At 29.8% G+C, this 15,779-nt stretch overlaps 2 protein-coding genes across 6 annotated transcripts in view; one reads left to right on the forward strand and one right to left on the reverse strand.

Annotated features, from left to right (window-relative positions):
• The window catches only part of LOC115238882 (GRIP and coiled-coil domain-containing protein 2-like), a 12,344-nt gene extending 3,595 nt beyond the window's left edge, over nt 1-8,749 (reverse strand). The window contains exons 1-27 of one of the 2 annotated variants that reach the window (XM_029813026.1): nt 8,356-8,749; nt 8,008-8,190; nt 7,719-7,912; nt 7,603-7,618; nt 7,162-7,241; nt 6,644-6,821; nt 6,153-6,362; nt 5,841-5,981; nt 4,446-4,493; nt 4,335-4,376; nt 4,099-4,221; nt 3,788-3,934; nt 3,635-3,685; nt 3,378-3,515; nt 3,199-3,294; nt 2,883-3,014; nt 2,685-2,795; nt 2,481-2,576; nt 1,967-2,107; nt 1,646-1,678; nt 1,447-1,530; nt 1,206-1,298; nt 949-1,107; nt 752-844; nt 604-663; nt 324-413; nt 84-230 (exon numbers count right to left, since the gene is read on the reverse strand). In XM_029813026.1, the coding sequence (XP_029668886.1) occupies nt 84-230; nt 324-413; nt 604-663; nt 752-844; nt 949-1,107; nt 1,206-1,298; nt 1,447-1,530; nt 1,646-1,678; nt 1,967-2,107; nt 2,481-2,576; nt 2,685-2,795; nt 2,883-3,014; nt 3,199-3,294; nt 3,378-3,515; nt 3,635-3,685; nt 3,788-3,934; nt 4,099-4,221; nt 4,335-4,376; nt 4,446-4,493; nt 5,841-5,981; nt 6,153-6,362; nt 6,644-6,821; nt 7,162-7,241; nt 7,603-7,618; nt 7,719-7,912; nt 8,008-8,190; nt 8,356-8,577 (3,108 nt within the window). In that variant the 5' untranslated portion in view covers nt 8,578-8,749. Of the gene's footprint in view, nt 1-83; nt 231-323; nt 414-603; nt 664-751; nt 845-948; nt 1,108-1,205; nt 1,299-1,446; nt 1,531-1,645; nt 1,679-1,966; nt 2,108-2,480; nt 2,577-2,684; nt 2,796-2,882; nt 3,015-3,198; nt 3,295-3,377; nt 3,516-3,634; nt 3,686-3,787; nt 3,935-4,098; nt 4,222-4,334; nt 4,377-4,445; nt 4,494-5,840; nt 5,982-6,152; nt 6,363-6,643; nt 6,822-7,161; nt 7,242-7,602; nt 7,619-7,718; nt 7,913-8,007; nt 8,191-8,280 lie in introns of both variants that reach the window. The other variant, XM_029813025.1, reaches the window with a different exon arrangement.
• Nucleotides 8,750-8,901: 152 nt separating this feature from the next.
• On the forward strand, nt 8,902-14,201 carry LOC115238886 (cyclin-Y). 4 transcript variants are annotated; one of them, XM_029813035.1, is made up of 6 exons: nt 8,902-9,737; nt 9,821-10,041; nt 10,249-10,535; nt 10,674-11,029; nt 11,344-11,943; nt 13,285-14,201. In XM_029813035.1, the coding sequence occupies exons 1-4, from the start codon at nt 9,506-9,508 to the stop codon at nt 10,960-10,962; spliced, it is 1,029 nt and encodes a 342-aa protein (XP_029668895.1). In that variant the 5' UTR covers nt 8,902-9,505; the 3' UTR covers nt 10,963-11,029; nt 11,344-11,943; nt 13,285-14,201. The 4 variants fall into 4 exon arrangements, with proteins under 4 accessions (XP_029668895.1, XP_029668894.1, XP_029668893.1 ...); XM_029813034.1 differs by having other exon boundaries at nt 11,870-11,943; XM_029813033.1 differs by having other exon boundaries at nt 10,674-11,943.
• Nucleotides 14,202-15,779: the final 1,578 nt, after the last annotated feature.

The raw sequence follows: 15,779 nt of genomic DNA on the forward strand, positions 1-15,779 counted from the left end.
TATACTATATTGTGTTCATATATTATAGTACAAAAAAAAAAAAAATTTTTTTTAATGAGAAAACGCACACACATATAACTTACTAGTTTTTCTTTGGAATATACAGCACTTTTAAGTTTGCTTATCTCGTGAAAACAAACATCCAATTTCTCTTTACATTGTCCTAATGAGTCTGTCAATGTCACAACAGATCTTGCAGAAACAGAAGATAGAGATGATTCTTCACGTATCTGTAAATAGATTTTTATAATAGTAGCCTTTTTAGCATGTTTTGTGTATTTAATCTTGATGTAATACATAAAATAAAAAAAAAAGATACCAACCAATTTTTTAAATTCACTTTCAAGATCTTGGATTGCTAGTTTTGCAGATTGCACTGCATCTTGCACAGTTTTGAACAAGTCAGACATATTCTGTATTAAGAAAAATACAAAATGATATTACACAATCTTATTAAGAAATATTACAAGTAGCTATATATTTTTAAATTATAACAAAAAATTTGTACTCTATGTATTTAATACATAATACATAACTGCAGCAATTACGAGTTAAACAATATTTATTAAATTTATTTATATTTATAATTGTTATGATAGTTACTTCATATTTAGATGGATAGTCACAGCATAAAAGTGTTGCTTCTGTGCCACAGTCCATATGCTTTGAAATAAAAGTAAATGTTTATAAAAAAGAAAATATATAAAAAAATATATACTTTTATATATGTATAATCAAAGAATTTACTTACAAAAGTATTTGAGATTTCTGTAGATTTCTTAATATTTGCTACGTTATTTAAACTTTTTCGAAGATCATTTTCAATTTCTTTTTGTGTTTTGATCTGAAAATCGGTTAGGTATGGATATTAGATGTGTGTGATTTTAAATTTATAAAAAGAATATTAAATGATCCATGATTTTAAATTTATAAAAAGTTAATGCTTACAATATTTTCTAATTCTATTATTTTCTTTTTCAGTTCCATACTATCTTTGCTGTGACATTGTTTATAATTTTCTGCCTTTGTTCGTATAGTAATTAATTCTTTCTCCATGGATTGAATACCATTCTTTAAAAAACTATTCGTTTCTTGTTTACATTTTATCTATCACAGAACAACAATGTTAAATAATTTAAAATAAAAAATACCTCTTTCTAGTTAAATTAAGTTACCTCTTTTTAATTAAATTAAGTTACAGTTACCTCATGCTGCAGCACCCTGATTTGATCTTCTAGATCAGTTATACGATTTTTCCACTTATTTAGTTTTTCATCATATTTTATCTGACATGTTTGCTACAACATATAGCATATAAAATATCAATAAATTTCTACAAAAAAAGTGTTTATATATACATAATTATATTATAATTAAGCAACTCGATTTATTATATAAAAATCTATTCTATAAAAAATGAATTAAAGAATCTATACACATGTATACCTGAACCATGTTGAGCTTCAGATCGTCATATTCCTTCTTTAATTTATGTAAGTCTTCTTTCGTTTTAATTATGTCATTTATCTCCTGTAAAATAATAATACATAGTCTTATATATATGTATGCAATTATATGTGTGTGTATTTATGAATTAAAAGGCAAAAATTACACTTATTTACAGTAATTATACTTAGTTTAATACCTGGTTGTCAAAGGCATAGTGAGGAAATTGTTCCTGAAAAAACAATATTTTCAAATTTAAAATTTAAAATTAAAATTAATATTATGAAAAAATATTTTTTTTTGATAAAGAATTTAATTTGAAATATATACAAGAGTGTGTAAAAGAGTGTGAGAAAAAAGTGTATATATCAATCTAAACAAAAAATTTATTTGCTATATAGAAAAAGAATTCGAAAAAAACTGTTTTCTGTGTTAAAAAAATATTAATAAAATAAAAAAACAAACCTTTTAATTAATTTATTATATAAATGTTAGTAAATGTATCTAATATATAAATAACCTTTTCTTCCTGTTTTGTGGAAAGAAAAGTTTCCAATACATCTTGCATTTTTGTATGTGCAGAATCGACCTCTTCTTCGAGTTTAGCCAATCTGCCTTCCCTTTCACAGAATGTCGTTTTTGCAATTTCGTTGTTTAAGAGCTGCATAAATAATTGTATAATTGGAAGAATATAACAGATAAACCAATAATACAAAAGACTGATCAGAGCCGGATGCGTGATGTATTAATTTAAGATGATCCGAAGTGGACCAAAACATCTAATAAAACAGCGCCTTTAATTAATTAAATTTTTAATTCTTTCTTTTTTAAATTGCGTTCACATCGCACATATAACAGCGCTTATAATTAATTTTATTTATCTCTTGTTTTGCGACTATATCACGCATCCGGCTCTGATTAGCCTTTTTTATTGTTGACCTTGACCTATTTAGAGCCTTGTTATTGTATTCAACAGATAAAAATTTTTCACCATCAATTTTTTTTCTTAACAACATTTCTCTTAAGATACTCACCACTTCACTGGTTTTCTTCTGCAAATCCTTTAAAGAGCAATCTATAGTACATAACTGACTTCTTAATCCCTTTAATATTGACGTCATACAACCATTCTAAAAGACGATATTTATGTAATACATGTTTTTAACATAGCCAAAGTATGGAATTTGATAAGAGATATTGTTTTTTTTTGGGGGGGGGGGATTTCTTCTCAAACTAACCTGAGTTTGAAATAATTGCAAATTAATCAGTATTTGCTCAACCTCTTCCATTACAACAGTCAATAAATCATTGCTAACGCATGCTTCTGTGTACCCAGATTCATGATATTCCTAAAATTTATTTTAAACTCTATATATAACAAAATAAAATTGATGAAAAGTTTAATGTAATAATTATTCAACACAAATGTTCCGAACCTGTATATTCGTCTGCATACCGTTAATGCACCGGGACAAGTCTGATTGAACTTGATTAATCTCATTTTTTATATCTTTCAGTTTATGCTTGCCATTCACAATTCTTTCATTATGTCTCAATCTCTCTTCCTCCTGACAAGAAAAATACATTTTTCGATTACAGAGATAACATATAACATATATTGTATAACAAAACTTCAAGATCAAAATTTATACTTTAACTTGAAATAGAACTACTATATTTTGAATATCTATTGTGTACGAGCACGTATGTATTTTGATAAATTGATTATAGATTTATATATATTCACATTACTTGTAATTCTAATCTATTAACAGCTTCTATTAATCCTTCTCGCGTTCTTACTAAGTAAGTTTGTGTACTAGTAACCATCTTGCTCAGTTCTTCATACTGAAAATATATTAAATCAACGTCGATTGCTAAGTCATTGCAAATATTTATGTGCTTTTATTGATTTTTTAATATAAACGTACGTTCTGGTGTCGTGAATTAAATGTGGAAATAACAGTGTTTATCTCTTCGCGAATATCTTCTGTTGCTGCTTGAGCTTCTACAGTACATACTCTGAATTCTTCCATCAACTTGAATTGTCGTGCATTATTTATATTTGACTGAAACAAATATATGAATTAATTTATAGTATAATATATATATTTTACTATAAATTAATTCATATATATATATATATGATAAAAATAAATAAAATAAATACTAAAACATATAATCTTACCTTAATATCTTTTGAATCACTGCACACACAATAATTTTCTTCTTTCTTTATCTACAGAAAGAGAAAGCACAATGTGATCAAAATAGCAATATGATTATTTTTATTAAATAATCAACGAATAAAACAAATTTCGTTTTTGTATCATATACATACCATACAATCAAAAAGGGTAATTTCCTTTTCTCTTTCCGAATACATTCTGGTAATAATTTCAATACAGTTGACCAATTTGTCTGACATGCCACTTGCAAAAAGTTTATTTTTATTCATACAATTGTTAGATATAATACAATCATTGACCTGAGAAAAATATATTCTTTTAAGAGGAAGAGTAAAAAAATTAAAAGTGTATGCTCTTAAAATAAATCGGAAAAAAAAAGAAAAAAAAACCCCTGGTTGATATTTTGTTGTAATGTTTACTCTGTTACAATATTTGAAAAAATAATAATATCTTGCTTTTTTACCTCATTAGTCTCTACAGTTAATTTTTCTATAAATTTCCCCAATTCAAGCTTTATATCCGACAAAATTTCACATTCTTTTTGCACATGCGCTTTTGTACTATTCAGAAATGATATAAATTCATCCTGGAAACAAAAATAACAATAATAATATATAAATTTTTATTTATACACAAAGAAAGATATTCTTCTTTAAATATGCATGCAAAAATATGATACGCAACATTATATAGACGAACCTTCTTAGAATGCGAGATATCTATCCAAGGCAGAGGACATTTCTGAAAACGGAACAATATTGTCATTCCAAGATCATGTTATGTGTGATGATTACATTTGATTTGACTCACCTCTGGGAAATTATTTGTATCAATGCGGACTTTCCGAGAAGAGGCATCCTGAAATTACATGAAAAAGTATAAATATATGTTGGCCAAACTCGAGCATACAAATAATATTTATATTGTATTATTTACTATGACCTACACCTATTGCAATAAAAGTTAAGAAACATAGCATTTATTTATGAGTTATTAAATTTATGTAAATTATTATGTATATGAGAGATGTGATTTGTAAAATAAAAAATATACATTTCCTAGATTTCAGTTACTATCAACTATATATATTAATAGATAAATAAAATATGTTGATTAAACAATTTATGAGAGTGATTGCTTTGTTTCATGACTTTTGTTAAGTACATCTTAACATTAATTATATATCTATTATAAATGTGTAACAATATATAAAAACGACTAATTCAAAATCTATTAATTTTATAAATGAGGCAATCATGTTTATATACGATTTTTTGTTTTTCACGGATGATGTTGTAAAGAATAAAATTTGTAAACTATTTTAAAAACGTTAATAATATATAAACCATTAATTACATAAATGCATATCAATTCACAGATGGCTGCATATATTTATCAAAGATCTAAATATCCAATAATTTATTGATTTAAGAATTTATGAACTTATTTTATATCATACATAATACTTATTATAGAATATAGAGATTTTCTCTGTTGAAAGAATAATGATCAATATAAATGTTAGAATTTGCTTTGTTTTGCATGTTTCTTAGCAGTTAATTCTAAGAACTCTCATCAGAGAACGCCAATTCATCGCAAATTCGTTAAAAAATTTAAATATTTAAGACAAAAAATATAAAATTTATTAAAAATGTATTAAGATGCCTTGGTTCAGCAATTTACATTTAAATCCAATTCAGTTTACTTCGAGATATTATTAGTTTTATCTTGAAGATACGATGTGGCCGAACAAACATAAGTATTCGCCATGATTCTATCTTGCAAATTGCTATCTTTACAAGGAGGTGATAATTTTCTAGCAGTCTGTAAAATTTTCCTGTCGATATTCTTCAAATATTTGTATCGAGCAGCTTGAATATCTATATGGTCTCGAGAATGGCTATGTAGATTAAGCAATTTGTTTTGTGATTTTGCATTGATTATTGATACGTTTTGTCTCCCATAATTTAACAGGTTTTTAGAGTCATCATACAGAAATGACATATCGTTCTTTTGCTGCGCGGATATATGTAGGACACTTGACACTGGAAATTGCTCGGAGGATTCGTGGGAAGGTTTCATCTTAGTGATAACAGCAACACGATTACGAGAATTACAGACGCGAGTAAAAGTGGAGCGACCCTTCTACAAATGTGTAAAAAAATGATGAATTTATATTTAAAACTTTATGGATTTATGTTGTACCTCTGAAGTCGCTTCCTTCAGTTCCTTACGCATCTCTTTAATTAAGTCATCCTTCAAAAGATTCCCTATATTCGCATGGTAATTTTGTTTTTCTAATGCAGTGATCTCCGCCGTCAGTGTATCTCGCGTTTCCACAGCTTCCTGAAATCAATAAAAAATATATACTATAATAAAATAAATTTAAAATAACTAAAAATCATATTTTATAAATAAATTCAATAAATAATTCAATAATTCAAATAAAAAAAAAATCTCAAAAAATATAATATATTAATAATATAAAAGACAGATATTTTAATGTGATAAACTAACTTTTTCGAGACGTGCCACTTTGTCCTCCAATTGTTGTACTTTTTTAGTTTTCTCTTCCAGTTGTACTTGTAGATTGGTTGTACCCATATTGTTTTCATAAGTGTACACCATAAGCTTAGATTCAACATCCTGGAGTTGTCTGCGTAAGTTTCTGTTTTCTGAATCTTTTACATCTAATACACTTTCCAGAATGTCAGGTGTTAAGATAATCTGAACAGCAATGTAAATTTAAAATAAGAGAGTCTCTTGCTTCAATATTGAAAAACATGAATAACGTTGTCTTGCTTGCAAAATGTAAAATTTAGAATACATTAGATAGAACAATTATTGTAACATTGTAATAAAATAGTTCTTTTTTTTCTTTTCCTAACTGGTACTATTACAACATGATTGCCTCTACATTACTCTATAAAAATCAATACTTAAAATATGAAAACAGATATCAGAATGAGTTTCTATCTGTATACAAGAATTATGAAAAATAAACTTACATCGCAATTTTGATCATTTATCATTGGATGACTAATAACTTCATTTGTTTGTTTAGCATGTTCCTTGAGCTTCTCGCAAAAACATTGAAGTCTAGAAACGTATTTATTTATAGTCTCATCTTTCACTGATAATTCTGTCATGAGATCTGCTACTTTTCCTTCCAGTTCCAATTGAGATCTGAAAGAATACTCTTTTATTCTCTGTACATATATATATATATATAAATAAAAGAGAGCTTAAGAAAGAAAGCAAGAATAAAGCTACATTTCTTTTTGTATAAATAATTAAGAATTTTAAAATGTATTATTGCTTCTGAACATATGCTAAAAAAAATACATCTTAGAAAATAATGCATCTATGTAGATACAAAAAATAAAAGAAAAAAATTAATATTAGTATGCGAGCAAAAAAAAAAAGAGATGGATATATCGATTAAATTCCAAACAGCAAGATAATAATAGTTCCTAATTACAAATATTTTCTAGTGTACATATTAAGAATTGTATACATATCTTACCTGATCAATTTTTTCTCATTTTCCTGAAGTTGTTCTACTTGCAAATTCAAGGATTTTATATGTTCAGTGTCAGTCCGTTCCTAATTTGAAAAATACATTATTGAATATCATATCAAAAAAGGAATTGTTATATTTGTGACATTATATTAATATATTATGTAATACATAATGATTACACACACACACTTCTTGAAAATATAATACTCTATTAAATGAAACAACTGGCAGTTTATTGAATACAAATAAATGTGTATATAAAATAATTAAATTTAATATAAAGGGTGTAGGGAGCAAAGAAGAAGCCTCCAGTTTGCATTATAAATATATAGTACAAATATTGCATCATATGCTTTTGCACAAATAATTTGATTTTTGAAGTTTACCATGCTCTATATCTAAAACAAGTCTGAGCTTTTTGGCTGCATTTACACACATATTTACCTGACTGCAGATGTAACTGTAATGGTAAAACAATTTGTGTTAGTAAATTCTTTGCAAAAATGTAATATAATCATTACATAAATGAATCGATTGATAATAGTAGTAGTGAGACTTACTCTGAAACTGGAATATCCTCGGGCTGAATCTCAAAGAATGTAATACCATCGAGATTCCAAATATTTTGCTGACGTGCGCGACGAATCACTTCTAATAATCCTCTAATGTCACTTTGCAGATATTCTATTTTCTGTTGCAGATATTCTTCATCCTTTTCCAATTGACTGACACGATTTGAAAGTGTATTTAAAGCCTATAATACAGGTATATATGTTTACATATATTTTTTAACTATCAAAAAGCTATTGTAATAATCTAATAAAACTAAATAATCTCTTTCTCTCTTACCTTTTCAGAATGACTTGATCTTGTCAAATTATCTACAACTAATTGCGATGATTGTTTTAATTTTTCTTCTAATAATTTTACTCTATTACACGTGGCCTGCTCCAAATCTTCAACCGTGTGCACTAACATAGTATTTTGTTCTCCTAAATCCTTGATCCAATCGCTCATTATCTGCAGCTTCATCTGCAAAGTGTATAATGTTTCGATTACGCATTGAATACAAACAAAAGTTGATGTTTTTAAGCTGCAGCTGAAGCACTTGGAATATCGTACAAAAGACGAGACGAAAGAATCGAACGAAACGGCATGCATGAAACGAATTCCGTTGCGATAAGAAATGCTGCTTACGGAAACCCGATCAGACTCGCCGCCGGTTTCCTGATCGACCTTCTCGATGCGACTCTCGTACAATTTGCGAAATTCATCGAGAATACGCAGACCCTCGGTTTCGCCGCACGGTTCGCCGGTGCTCTCGTCGGTCGCTTGGCAGCTTTGATCACGTTTAACCAACGGGATCGTAACGTCGTCTACATCCGCGGAACTCGATAAACCGGCACTGATCGAGTACATTGCTTCGCAAGTATAATCGATAACGGGCAATTGTAATATGTACGTTGACAGATTTTTAAAGGTCTCCCTACACCCCAATTTCTACCAAGGAGCTCTTTAAGTAAATGTCAACATACTACGTATCTCGCCATTTTACCGATTGTTGCAACGTTGCTCCGTTATTGGTTACTGATTACTGGACCAATAAAGTCATAAATAAAATAGATGAAATAGATAGACGAGCCACGCTTCGGTGTCACTAGTGTACACTAGTGCAGAAAGTTCAGCTATAAGGAACAGACCGTGCAATCGTAGTGGAAGTTGGAAGTCGGTGGGAACGGAAAATTGGGTTGTGTGCAATTCGTGGGAGCGCTTTCGCGAGCGAAACCGAGCGTCCCAAGGGGGGTAAACGCGCGACGAGAATGGAATTATTGTGCGGCGACAATGAACCGCGTTACGAATCGCGGCTACGGACGATCGTGTAATTTACTAGGTTTGTTAACCGTAAGACCGGGAATCGTAAGATCGGCCGGTGTGGCTCCGAGGCGTCTCGTTCTCTGACGATCGTCTCCGGATAAACAGTCGTCTCTCCTCGGAGATACGGAGGGCTCTCCTCTTCTCGGCGAGAAACGGAGCGGTGAATCGTCGCGATTGCGAGGGGCTCGACATCACGGATCATTTGGCGAGCCGTTCGCGCCGACATGAGTCAGACGAGCGGGCGGACGAGTCGCGCTACCAGTCGTACGAACGGCCCCGTCAGCTGATCGTTATTAAACAACGAGATGTGAGGTAGTGCGAGCTAATTCTTCTCTAGTCGAACGTACGCATCACGATTACAATTATTCGCGGCCTGATTCCTCCGCATGCATTAAGTGACTTGAGTGGGACTCGCGCGCCAAGTGGAAGAGCAGGAGCACTGGCCGGTAATAACTAAAATTTACATGGCAACATGGGGAACAAGAATAGCTGCTGCGTGTACTCCAGTCCGCAAGTCGGACGCAAGGAGATTGGGCCCGAGAGTGCCACGCGCAATCTGGAGGAACACTTGCCGGAGGGCGGGATCAGCGTTAATAATTTGCAACATATCAGTGAACGCGAGCCGGAAGACTGGGACTCCGATCCGTCATTGCATCCGTGCGCGGGAACTATTTTTATGGAACGTTCGAAACAGGCTATAGAAAGTTGGTATATCCTGGAAATTGCGAGAAAGAGAAATTAAATTGGAATAAAACGAACGTATTGGTGATCCTGTTAATATATATAGACGGCATGGTGAGGAAAAAGAGCCAACATCAGATAGCGGATACAAGGCCTTTGAAGAAGAGTAGTAGCTGCAGTACAATATATCTAGACGACAGCACAGTTTCACAACCTAATTTGAAAAATACCGTCAAATGTGTTGCCTTAGCTGTTTATTATCATATTAAGAATAGAACTTCACAGCGACAAATTGATATATTTGATGAAAAGCTACACCCATTGACGGTAATTTAAAAACTGAGATTTAATATTACATTATAGAGATGCCTGTACAGAGATCACCAGATCTCTATCTTATCTATATTTTCTTATTTATTTATTATCGCTTGCATATTTAAATGTGAATTAGAGTACCTGTAAAAATTTTTCTTGTGCGATATATTCTGAGAATAGAATATTTGAAAAGTTAAATTTATATAATAAATCTTTCAGAGAGATGGTGTTTCAGAGGATTACGATAAACACAATCCAGAGCACAAACAAATATATAAATTTATAAGGACTCTGTTTAACGCCGCTCAGCTCACAGCTGAATGTGCCATCATAACACTGGTTTATCTTGAGCGCCTACTTACTTATGCAGAAATTGATATAACGCCAGCTAATTGGAAACGAATAGTGTTAGGTGCTATTTTATTAGCATCTAAGGTTTGGGACGATCAAGCAGTATGGAATGTAGACTATTGTCAAATACTGAAAGATATCACAGTGGAAGATATGTAAGTTTATTTTTATTCGTATTATTATTATACATTTGTTTTATGTTTTACAAAAATAAAAGAAATAGAAATGCGAAAAATACAAAATATAATTATCAATTGTTGTCTTAATTGAATTATTCTGCATTTTTTATCTAGGAATGAATTAGAGAGACAATTTCTGGAGATGCTGCAATTCAACATAAATGTTCCTTCAAGTGTATATGCCAAATATTACTTTGATCTTCGTACACTTGCAGAAGCAAACGAATTAACATTCCCTAGCGAACCTCTTAGTAAAGAAAAGGCACAGAAGCTAGAAGCTATGTCCAGAGTTTACGAAGATAAGGTTACAGCCGAAGCTCTACGTACCGGTATTAAAAAATGGTCCAGCTTAGATAATGTATGCATAGGTGGACCTAGACGTAGCATTGCTATTTTATCCTAAATATATACGGATATACATGCGGATATATCTCAACACAGACACATGATTTAATGTTCAGATCTTAAAGGTATGTAAAATTTTTGGCAATATTATTACATTATCGATCAATTTTAATTATCTTAAAAAAAAATTGTTTAGATTTGTGTTACATTTCTGTTTAATTATCGTGGAAAACATTTGATTTATTATATACATCTTTACAAACTGTTTTTATACTGTCTGAGTTAGATGTCTAAATATTGCATGTACTATATGTATCACTAAGTTGTACCATAATGGATTTTCAGATTTACATTTCAGTTACAGATTTAGATTTACATTTCAGTTACAGATTTCGTTTGCAATCACAAAAACTTAGATTTCTAAATTTAATTATTGCAGTGTCTCCTAGTTATAAGACCGTTACTAGATCGGCCATTATCTTACCTTTGGGGCGCGGATCTTTTATACCTTCCAGGAAATTTTATGAATCTTGCCAGCAGCTCATCCGGGAGAGTGAGCAAGATAAAACGATATTTTACGATGTCGGCTATTTTAGCTTTCGACATCGGATATGATTCGGGACTCGCTCAAAAAAAGAGGAGAGTAAGCGCGATCTTACATAACGAAAATCGGTCTTATAACCGGAAGATTCTCTCTGTATATATGTACTCTAAAATTTAGATACCTCTCAATTCATTGTAATTTCTAATGCATTATTCTTATTATCTACGCATTAGAGAATCGAGAGGCATTTTAATAGAAAACAAATTTCATATTTATCGGCTTTTTTTGTTCTTAATTGAAATAATTCCTGATCTTCGATTAATTCGATTAATTATATTATACCGTTAATTAAGAAAAACTAGAACTATTATAATCTTGTTTGTCATATATTGATGAATATATTTCTATTGCTTATGCAAAGATTCTACTGTCTGGGACCTTGTAATGTGGATATAATAAAGCATACGAGAATGAAGCGCATTGACGAAGCAAACGGTGAGAAAAGAAAAGTCGTTTTATATATATATAGTCGTAGCATTATCTGTACTGTCCTTATATAGGAAAGAAAATAACTTGTGATATATATTAGTCAACGATTCATTATCCAAAGCATTTTATATATTGACTGAAGTTAATAAGAATCAAATTTATGGCTGACTTCCTAGTAACATTCTAAAAAGCGAAAATATACAGCATGGTTCACCCTAAAATCATCGATATTCGTTCAGAGTACGCTAATTAAAAATTTGCAAGCCAAAGCAAAATAATGCATATTATCTTAGTATGTTCAAATTATTTTTAAGTATATATCTTTTTTATCTTTCTGCCTATCTCGCTGTTCTCTACATCGAAAAATTATCGCATAAAATTATCATGGAATTTAAAAATAAAAATTATATACCTTTTTATATATAACATAATAACGTTCTTATATATATTTTTGTCTGCTACAGTTCTATATAATGTAAATACGCCGTTCATTTGTTTTCATTGCTTTGATTCAGAGAATAATTTTTGAATTCTCTTCCTTTTTATTCTTAAATATTATATATAACAATATTATATAACATTTAGCTTATATAAAAGAGTTTTCGACACTTGATTAATTGGAATCAAATTTGATACATGGATGACTTGTGTATTTTGGATAATATAGTACATATATACATAAGAAGAACACCATTTACACACATAATAATAAGTATATAATAGCATAAACATTAGCAAATCGGCCTTTATAACTTATTAGGAATGAAAAGCATGATAAATTAGTCTAAATCATTGCTTTTATATGGCGTTACTTCCATTTACAATTTACAATTTTAGATAATACGCGAGATAAAGATAAGCCATGATATCAGGGTTACATCTTTATTTTCATAAGATTATATTCAGTCAATAATTGAGTTTGATTTATGTAATCACATTGTCTATATTCTATCAAAATTGAAAAAGAAATTAACTTGATATCAAGCCTCTTTTTTTATTTTTTCTTACTTTTTTCCTAACACATATATATATCACATCTTTTTAATATTCTTTATGTATATATATATATATATATATATATATATATATATATCATTGCAATTTTATTTTATGCTTTCCACATTTACAATCTCTATATATATATATATATATACACACACATACACAGATAGACATGTGTTGCATAATTATCTTCATTAATATTATTTCATATGCATAATAAAGAGTTGCAAAGTGATGATACTCCTATGGCCATAACATTGCTATAAAAAAGATTTAAACCTGACAGCTATGTATGAAATATTTATTTCGTGAAGTACTCAATTAAATCTTTTAAAAATTGTCCAGGAACACACGCTCACTAGAAAAAGAAAAAGAGGAAAAGATACGATTTTTGTATCATACATCTTACGCTACATGATCAAGGTCAAATTGTGAGATACCATTAATGTAATTGTGTATCATATGCCACTAATTGACTTGAGTATGATATAATTTAATATTTTGTACCTATACCGATTAGAACTTTAAATATAAGATAGTCTTATATTGTACGCGACTGGTTACGTCTATAAGAATTAAAATATAATCTGAAGTTCCCTTGAATTTTCAGAATGCCGTTTGCGGAAAAGAGCAATTACGATTTATTATTATTTTTATATTTTATTACTCGAAAGTCAGAGAGTATTGTAATGGTTGAACTTATAATAGAGAGAGACTGTAGTAGAGCGACTGTAAAGTCCAATCAATGTGCGCGATCGAGAGGAAACGAATTAACAGCGTATATTCTTAGCTTTTAATAGCATGTTGTATAGTATACCGGATGGTAAACGGTAGTATAACATATCTGCAATTTCTGTCCAGAGATTACAATCTTTTATTTTGCTGTCGGATTTATATAAAAATATATTTTTACTGCATTATATATACGAAATACAAGATAGCTCCATACATATGTATTGTGCTACATATGCTGCAAAGAAATATTTATGCAGCTTGTAATCACCGAGCAATTGATACACTGTGCGATGCCAAAATGTTGTTAAAAATATATTGTATAGATTAATGCACACACGTACACCTAAATGTATACTGCACCGCGGGATTTTCATTCGCTTTACGCTGATTTTCCGAAAAAACTAAATCTCTATAAATTTTCACGTGCATGACTATTTTTATAAATAGGGATTCATTAATAAAGACAATCTTCGAGTCTTATTGCGTCCTGTAAATAAATTGCCGACTTCGTGTAAGATTCATATAAATCGTGTGTATTATAAACCGAACCACTCTTTGTTAGTAATTACTTAAAGTATATTATAGCAAAACATATTTATGCTTGAAGGCAATCGCCTTTAAGTCTTCCATTCTAGCGTCCGTATAGAGTCCTACAATTCTTTAACTCCATGTGTAATAAGTATTACTTTAATTATGAAATATTATATATGAGGAATGCTTTTATAACATACACTGTGCGATGCCAAAATGTTGTTAAAAATATATTGTATAGATTAATGCACACACGTACACCTAAATGTATACTGCACCGCGGGATTTTCATTCGCTTTACGCTGATTTTCCGAAAAAACTAAATCTCTATAAATTTTCACGTGCATGACTATTTTTATAAATAGGGATTCATTAATAAAGACAATCTTCGAGTCTTATTGCGTCCTGTAAATAAATTGCCGACTTCGTGTAAGATTCATATAAATCGTGTGTATTATAAACCGAACCACTCTTTGTTAGTAATTACTTAAAGTATATTATAGCAAAACATATTTATGCTTGAAGGCAATCGCCTTTAAGTCTTCCATTCTAGCGTCCGTATAGAGTCCTACAATTCTTTAACTCCATGTGTAATAAGTATTACTTTAATTATGAAATATTATATATGAGGAATGCTTTTATAACATGAATTTGTGATAAAGAGCTATACAGATATATTAATATTGTTTTGTATATATACGTGCATAAAACGTGCTGTCTATTTTCACTTTGTAAATTATTTTATTGTCCAATCATACAAAGGACAAGTATTGTAAGACTATTAAAATTTATATTCTGTTGCATTTTTCGCTTTTAATTAAAAATGAGCAAGAATCTCTTACATTTTTCCGGATACAAAAATTGATGCTTTTGCTTAAGCATATAGCATTCTCACGCAATTGTCGCATGTAAAGTGTATATCTCTCTCTTGGATATGTGTAAGACATAAATTATTCATGTCCCTAATATCTTTTTTTATATTGTATCTTTTATCCAAAAGATAACGCGATTGTGAAAGTGTAAACGAAGCGATAAGTATGCACATACGTATAGCAGTAAGATGCATAAAACATGAGCTTTTTGCAAAGAAATTATTATTGATAACAATTATACACACAGAAATACAATTATAAGTTATTCAATTCTATGTATACAATAATTGTATATTGAAACCCGATGATTGTATACACAAATGGAGCCATTCTCGTCTCTCTCTTTCTCTCTCTAAATCACCAAATTTCTAAAAAAAAAAACTCAATTTCCCAGAAAAAAAAAAATTGTGCCTGAAGTCATTTACTTAGTTAGCATGTATGTACATTTGCATTCTATGTCAAAATTTTTAACATGTATGTATGGAACGATATACGAAATTTTAATAAACATTTCATCTTAGTACAGAAATAAAGTGGACAAATATTTTACCTTTTATTTCAAAATTAAATTTGTAAAGTATATCTTTTTAGTTATCGAAGTTGATATTAATTAATGGTTTACAAAAATTCACAAGAATAAAAGTATTGCAAAAATATTTATATGGCACGATAAATTTCTCTATTTTTTATGGTTAAAAACAA

The sequence above is a fragment of the Formica exsecta genome, unplaced genomic scaffold (assembly GCF_003651465.1).
Source record: "Formica exsecta isolate Colony F162 unplaced genomic scaffold, ASM365146v1 scaffold362, whole genome shotgun sequence".
Lineage (NCBI taxonomy): Eukaryota > Metazoa > Arthropoda > Insecta > Hymenoptera > Formicidae > Formica > Formica exsecta.